Raw genomic sequence first — 8,211 nt, forward strand, 5'->3', positions numbered from 1 at the left:
ATGTGGGATCCGAACCGGGGCCCTCTGGCGTCCCAAGCCAGTTCTTAACCATCGCGCCACTCAGCCGGCCCAAGACTATATACTCTTGATGTTAATATTTCAATATCCCACATTGCCATACACTTTAGAGTCAACATACCCAGTTTGGCACAAATAATCAAGGCACCGTTGGATTTGAATATAGAGGCATAAAACAAGTTCTTGAAGTCCTGGTGCTTATATTTTTGTGGGGAAAAAAGATATTGAACAAATAGTAAAGCTTTGGTTTATAAGATGCAAAGAAATGGTTTGAAGGAAAGTAAACAATTAAATGTGAGATAATAGGCTGGGTTGTGTATACATCTTTTCTATGAGGGTAGAAGCCTCAGTGAGTGATGATGTCATTATCTGTCACTTGAGTTTCCACCATATAATACACTTTAAATATTATTAGGAACTGTTTGGGTGTGGAAGTACATAGAGCATAGCAATATAGAATTTCCTGCATTCCTGTGATTGACAGGAAAGATTCCCCATAATGATAAAGATTAACATATGGCTTGTCTTCATTTTAGCAGTTGCTAAACACTGTGTATATAAAATACATGGTCATGAGTTTGGGCATTGATATCTGGGACTTAGGACTTCCTATTGATTTAGGTCACAGATATTTGTGGTGTCTTTTATATATTGGAGGAGTTTTTCAAATGCGCACCACAAAAGTGTTCTTTTCGCATGGTGGCATGTTTCCCATCTTTTGATGGTAATATTATACATTTATGAAAACTCATAATTACACCGATATATATTGAATATATTGAAGATATATAGCCAAAAAATGTATATACATTTTAAGAGATGTTATCTCTGCTTTAGCTATAGTCTGCTGTAATCAGAATTGTCCGGATGCTGATGTCTGGATACTTTAAGCACCTCTTGTAATTGCAGAAGCCAAATGTGACTTGTATTCATCTTTTGTTATCGGTATATATTGAGTATTACAATTTTAATACAGTTTTCCTGTCTTAAAATGTGTATACATTGTTTTGGCACCCTCTGTATGTATGGAAACAACACAATTGCTTTCATATGCTAGAACAATGATAAACTCTCCTGAACCTTGATTTTTATGTGTTCAACTCTTGGCACCACTGTGGGATCTTTCTTACGAAAAATTCAAGGACCAGAAACCATAATAGCAGGCCTTTCTTGCAGCCCTGTCACTGAGAAAACACCCTCTAGGGTTGCCGTTGTCTCATGCATGTAACTAGGAGTGAAGTGAGAGGGCTCCCAGTATCTGTCCTGGAGTTTAAATCAGGCTCCTGGGGCAGACCTCTGGACGTACTGTGGCTCTGAAGCAAAGGTGTGTCCCATGTGGGATTTGCCTGGGGACGTCCTCAGTCACGGGCATCAGCATCATTTCCTTCCATTGCCCCCACAGACCATTTCCATCTTGAAACACAAATCAGGGCTTCCCGTTCACAGAGGTGCCCTCCAGTTCACAAACTGCAGTTAAGGCCAAGGTATCAGCTCCAGGTCCGGAAAAAACTTGTGTTTAAATATAAATGTAACGAGGCTAGGGTGGGGAAGGGAGAGGGATGGACGGCGGGCGGGCCTCGAGCCCACTCGCAGGCTGTCATTCAGGCGTGAGTGGGTGGGGCCTTGGTAACTATCCAATCAGGTGCCGCTGGGGCAGGGGGAGCAACCCAGTGAACGGGCCGCACATCGGTTCTCCAGCAGTGCTGGGGCTCTCCATCGCCTGGGTTACGGATCTCGGTCTCCGCCTCTGTCGCGCTGTGATCTGCGCCGCTCCTGGGAGTCGTAGGCGGGACTCAGACCCAGGAAACCTAGAAATGGTGAGTGTGAGGGGCGGGTGCGGACGGGAACGACGAGGGGCTGGTTGGAACTGGCAGTGGTGGGACTGGCCTCCGCCGGTTCAATTCCGGAGTCTGTGAACCCGAGTTCACTGGGGGCTCCGGCTGGGGTCTCAGGCCCCTCCCGCTCGCAGCGCGGGGGCCAGGACGGCAGTCGGGACCCCTGGCGTCCTGTCCTGTCACTGCGTGCGGCCACTTCGGTCCAGGCCCGGACCCTTTCTGGGCAGCTCTGCTCCTGCAGCCCGGCGTCTCCTCACATTGTGCGGTCACCCTTTGAGGGTCACCAGGTACAATTGTGACTGGGGCTCCAGGGCTCTTGTGTGGGAAGAGCTGTTGTCTGCGGGGTGCCCAGTCTCTCCTTTCTCCTTAGGGACCCATTTTTCCCCTGAGTTTTCCAGCTATTTCAAAGCAAGGTCTCAGATCCACGACCCTGTTCCCACAGCTTAACTCTTTTTAGGACTGGCAACAAATTCCTAAATTTGTCATATCTCCCCGCATTCCCAAAGCCATCTTCCCCTCTCTGAGCTACAGCATCATCAAGTATTTGTTCTCCAGCGTGCATATAACACAGCATAGACATTTTAAATGTTATATTTGAGCCATCCATGATATAGGTGCAGACAGTGTAATCTGTGCACAGTGAAGAAGTCTGAAGATGGGGTGTACCTTCTCAGGACAAAGGGTTTGTGAATTGGGGTGTTCATGTGGGCCAGAACCTTAAACTGAATCAGGCTGAGTTTCCTCACGGTGAGAATGGAAGCCTGGGGGAGGGAGCACTTCCCTGCTTACAGGAGGGGAGAGGGTAGGGTGTGGGAGCTCCCAGAATTAATTCCTGAGGCTGCTCAGGTGTCCCTCCCTCCTTCCCCAGGGACTGACCCACTCCAGGGGTTCTGTCTCAACCAGGGGTGTCTAGACCTCAAATGTGGACATGTGTTCAGCGTTCTGAATGGAGTTTTCCTTCTGAACTGTAGGGAAGAAGCTGCATATTTTGCTTGCAATATTGGTGTTTCTTTCCTTGCATTCCTTTCTCAATGAAAGATCACAGTCCTTCGATTGTAGTTTCCGTTAGCACTTGTGCTTTTAAAATGTAAGTTGATATGTAAGGAAAGAAAATTGTGGCATCCACACACAATTTTTATTTCATTTAGGCAGTTGAACCTCAAGATGTGAGATGGGTGTATTTAATTTCTCCGCGTGCTTTTTCTCCATTTTTAGGTCAGTGTTTTTATGTCCAGGTCTCTAGAGAACTTTGACATTTAAAAGGCTATACCATTCCTAATACAAATTCCTATTTTAAAGGATGTGAGGGAAAAATATTTGAATGTATCTTCTAATTGATTTGAGGAAAACACTTCAAGCCTTATGTAAAACTTTCAAATTCCTGGTACATTTAAAGGCTTAATTGCAAACCCCTAATATATTATAATGTGCTACTCATTCCTGAAAATATCTCCAGTGTTTACTATAAGGACAAACTATAATGCCCTTTTTCCTTTTTGTTAGGAAGGGATTTGTTAGTTTTCATTTATTGTGCTTTGCAATTTTATATTTGGTAGTATTTAAAGGATTAAATCTTCAAATAGTTTCCTATGTAGAAAAGTTAAAATTAAACTAATAAATCAAAAGTTAATTAAAAATAATTAAGAAAATATGGCATATATAAAAGTTTCTCCTTATTATTAATAAATAATGCAGTGGTAAGTTTTAAACATTTTTAAGATAGGAAACCAACTTCAGAAGACTCCCTGCCTGCATATCCTGCTCTACTCCTGTGCGCTTACTCCATCCACCCTCAAATAATCACTTTTGATTATTCCTTGGTCATCCTGTTAGTGTGTCTTGATATAAAAACAAGCCTGTGCGAATGCCTATTTTTATTACCCATGTTTGTTCTTGTCATGAGTGGTGTGTGTGTGTGTGTGTGTGTGTGGGCCCACACTTTTGATATTTATTTACTGAAACCTCAAGCCCCACCCCTCCTTCTCCCCCTCCTGCTTCTTACCTGTCAGGCTGATGAGAAAGCCTGGAGGCTCCTGCACTGTGAGCTGCTGCTTGCTGGGGAGCCCTCCTGTGAGCTGTGCTGCCCTGTGCTGTACTGGGGACCCACCGAGCCTGGGGTCTATATACAGAGGACCCCTAGAAGGCAGTTTTAGTTGTTCCTTATCCTTGGGAGCAAGAGTATGATAATGGGGCCCTCTGTACAGTGCTTTTTGGGTCGATGTCTTAGGTGGAACCCTACTGTGTGTTTAGAATGAAGGTGTGACAGAGGCTGGGTTCACCAGACTTTAGTGAGACGTCTCAGGGGGCTATGAGGATTATTATACCCTGTGAATGAGGTGAGCCCATCACATGGACATTCCTTCAGGAGCAGTTATTTCAGACAGAAAGAGTAGAGACAGGGTACAGATGGTAGGTAGGGAAATTCCAGAGGGCCCAGCAGGACCCCTAAGTAACGCTGCTGCTGCTGCCCCTGCACCTGTTGCAACAAAGATCCTGACCATCTGGGTTACAGTGGACAGCACCATAGCTTCAGTTTGGCACAGGAAAGGAATTAGTTCAAACCCTACTTAAGCCCAGGATACTTAGACTCTGTACAGCAACCGGTTGTCATGAAGGAGGCCTCTAACCCTGCTGGCAGTGATTTGAGCCTCTCTGGAAGAGGACCTTGAGTTGTCCATAGGCTTCTGATTAAGAGACTGTCCTGGGCCCCACACTGAATGCCATCAGAGCTGCAGTTACCGCCATGTACTGGGCCCTCTTGAAGATAGAGGCTCCATAAGCACTGAGCATGTGCCCTCCACTGAGGTTCCTGTTATGCCTTTGGCCCTAGAAACAGCCCCCACCGGCTCAACTTGGCTGCTGACACCTACTTGTGATATGATGGAGCCAAACCTTTACTTCCGGCTTATGTCACCTGCAGAAGCAATGACCTTCCTTACTCCTGTCCCTTGAAAGAAGCTGTGGTGCTGGAGGAGGCCACCCCTCTGCCAGACTCCTTGGTTCCCTGGGCTGTTTCCTGGGATTCACTGACTGCACAGCCCTGGGGAGTGCAGGCTTTCAGGAGGACAGTGCACATTCGTACATGATGGAGCCCAATGGAGAGTTGCTGCTCTTCATCCCTTAATTGGGATGTTTCTGATGAAGGACCAAACCCAAGGGCCACACGGCTCACCCAACATCAGGCAGTCATCTTGCTTCTGGCCCACAGTTGTCCCCACCTGCATATGTTCACAGGCTCCTGGACTGTTGTCTAAGATTTGCTGCTGTGTGGTAAAAGAACTTGGGGAATCTCTTGACTCAGATCCTCAGAATATAAATTAGATAACACTTGTCTGTCCATTACTAAGTCTACATATCAGGACTCACCAGGATACTCCTCATCCACGTTGGAGTTCCAGACACTGATAGTGACCATGGTGCTTCTCAGAATATAGAATGCCACGCTCTCCAACAAGGCATTCCATGGAAGTTTCACCTCCTTCCTGGTCTCAGGCTCCTAGAGCACCAGGCTGGCTTATTGAAGGGAGGTCAGAATGGGCCTGGTTCATCTAATTCAGTCATCGGGGTGAATTGTAATGAGTCTGTCTTCATCTTGTTTTAGTTTTTGATAGACTTCAGTTTTTTAAAAGCTGTTTTAGGTTTACAGAAAAAACTGGATTCAGAGAGTACAGAGTTCCCACATAACCCCTGTGCGCCCACATAGTTTGCACTATTTTTTACATCTTGTATGACTGTGGTAGATTTGTTACAATTGCTAAGCCACTATTGCTGCATTGAAGTGCACAGTTTACATTAGCGTTGACTTTGTGTTATAGGATCTGTGGGTTTGGGCAAATGTATAATGTGTAGCCATTATTTTTATAAGTCATACTGCAGTTTTACTTCCCAAAAGTTTCTGTGCTCTACCTATTCATTCACTCCTCCAACCCCTAAATCCTTCAAACCCAAAGATCTTTTTGCTGGTTGATAGTTTTGTGTTTTCCAGTATGGCATGTACTTGTAATCGTACACTGTATTGCCTTGTCAGACTGGTAGCTTTTACTTACCGCATTTCTTTTTATTACTGAAAAATATTTCGTCCTTTGGATGTACCACTGATTGTCTTTCTGCCTCTTGAAGGACATCTTGCTTAACTCTTAACTCTTGATACTTATGAATAAAGCACCTGTAAACATTCATGTACAGGTTTTTGTGTGAACATACGGTTTCAGTTCATTTAGGTCTATAGTCCAGGGGTCAGCAAACTTTTGAGACGGAACGCACCCAAAGAGCCGCATGTGGCTTGCCAGCTGCAGTTTGCCGACCCCTGGTCTATACCAAGGAGTGTGATTGCCGGATCCTACTATATGTAGTAAGAGTACATTTTGTGTTGAAATGAAGTTCTGGTCTCCGATGTGGGCTGCCCGATTCCATTCCCACCAGCAACGAATGAGGATCACCTGCAGCTTCATATCTGCACTGGTAGTCGGTGTTCTGAGAATTTTTAATTTTAGCCATTTAATCAGTGCATAATGATACTGCATTGTTCTTTTATTTGCAATCTCCCAGTGATGTTGAGCATGTTTTCATATTGCCTATTTCCCAACTGTATTTTTCTTTGGTGAGCTGTCTGTTCAGATCTTTGGCCCACTTTTAATTGGGTTGTCTTCCTACTGTTGAATATTAAGAGTTGTTTGGATATTTTGAATACCAGTCCTTTATCAGATAACTGTTTGGCAAAGACTATTTCTCACTCTGTGACTTGTGTTTTTATTCTCTGAACACTGGTTTTCTTAGAAGAGTTTTTCATATTAATGAGTAAATTTTTTTCCCCATTTATTGGACCTTGATTTTAATGTATCTAAAAATTTATCACCAAACCCAAAATCCCCTAGATTTTCTCCTCATGTTATTTTCTAGGGAGTTTAGTGGTTTTGCATTTTCCATTTAGATCTATAATGTATTTTGAATTAATTTTTGTGAAAATTAATTTGTATAGACTGTGTCTACATCTGGGGTGTGTGTGTGTGTGTGTGTGTGTGTGTTTGCGTGTATTTGCTATTTGCAGCACTATTTGTTTAAAAGATTTTCTTTTTCCATTGAATTACCTTTCCTCCTTTGTCAAAGATAGTTGTGTATATTGTGAGGGTCTATGGGAAAGCATTTTACTTCTCTATCCTTCAGTCTTGCTTTACTCTCATTAATTGAGGAATTATCTCTTGTGGGTTCTTTCTGATATTTCACATAGACACTCATGTGAGGAACAAATGTGAGGAATTTAGTTACAAGTTTTGTGAAGATGTTCTAGCTCAAGAAGTGGAAGTTTCTATTACTAGTTTATTATCATAAGTAGATGTTGGATTTTATCAAACCCTTTTTTATTTTTATTACTCCCTCTTTTCATTTCTGATATCAGTAATTTCTGTCTTTCCTCTTTTCTTAGTTATGTTGACTCTTGATGTTTTTATCTTGATGTTTATTTTCTTAATTTTGTCAACAAGCAGCTTTAAAATTTTTCTCCATTATTTTCCACAATTACACTAATTTATTTTCTAACATTAATATTTATTATTTCTTTTATTCCGTGTACTTTGAGTTTAATTTGGTGCTTTTATAGTTTCCTAAATTAGATGTTTACATTATTAATTATGTATCTTTGATTTTTTTCAATGTATTTGTTCAATGGCATAGAGTTCCCTCTATGCACTACTTTTCCTGTATTCAACAACATATGACATGTAGTATTTACGTTTCATATAATTTAAAATCATTTCTAGTTTCTCTTTATTTCTTTTATGAGTCCATTTATTATTTAGAAGTATGTTGTTGAATTTTCATTTATTTGGGGGTTTTCCAACTATCTTCCTGTTACTGATTTCTAGATTAATGTCTGTGTGATATGAGAGCATGTTTTATAAGATTTCTGTTCTTTCAAATTTTTATGTCCCAGAATCTATTCTGTCTTGGTGAATGTTCCATGTGAACTTGGGAAGAATGTGAACTCTGTTGTTGCATGACGTATTCCACAGATTACAATTAAGTCCAGTTGTTTCATAGTGCTGCTCTGTTCTGCTCTCTCCTTGCTACGGGAATTTATAATTTATGATAAAGGGAGTTAAGCTCTCCAACCATTACAGTGTATTCATCTGTTTCTCCTTGCATTCTATTAGCTCTTGCTTTATGTATTTTTCCCCTGTGTTGCTATGCACATACATCTAAAGGATTGCTAGGCCTTCTTGGAGAATGGACCCCTTTATCATTCTGTGATACCCCTATTTATCTCTGAGTTTTCCTAGATTTGAAATGTGCATTGTCTGAAATTCATATATCAATGCCAGCTTTCTTTTGATTAATGTTGACATGGTATATTTTCCTTCAT

General features: G+C 42.1%; 2 protein-coding genes across 3 annotated transcripts in view; one reads left to right on the forward strand and one right to left on the reverse strand.

Annotated features, from left to right (window-relative positions):
- Window positions 1-8,211, reverse strand: part of LOC109391618 (zinc finger protein 791-like) — a 184,445-nt gene that overhangs the window by 136,789 nt on the left and 39,445 nt on the right. The gene's annotated exons all lie outside the window — the stretch shown is intronic.
- The window catches only part of LOC109391620 (zinc finger protein 709-like), a 15,132-nt gene continuing 8,623 nt past the window's right edge, over window positions 1,703-8,211 (forward strand). For both annotated transcript variants that reach the window (XM_019659317.1, XM_019659318.1), the window contains exon 1: window positions 1,703-1,835. In XM_019659317.1, the coding sequence (XP_019514862.1) occupies window positions 1,833-1,835 (3 nt within the window). In that variant the 5' untranslated portion in view covers window positions 1,703-1,832. The remainder of the gene's footprint in view (window positions 1,836-8,211) is intronic.

Source organism: Hipposideros armiger, unplaced genomic scaffold, assembly GCF_001890085.2.
Source record: "Hipposideros armiger isolate ML-2016 unplaced genomic scaffold, ASM189008v1 scaffold_298, whole genome shotgun sequence".
In the NCBI taxonomy this organism is placed as follows: Eukaryota; Metazoa; Chordata; class Mammalia; order Chiroptera; family Hipposideridae; genus Hipposideros; species Hipposideros armiger.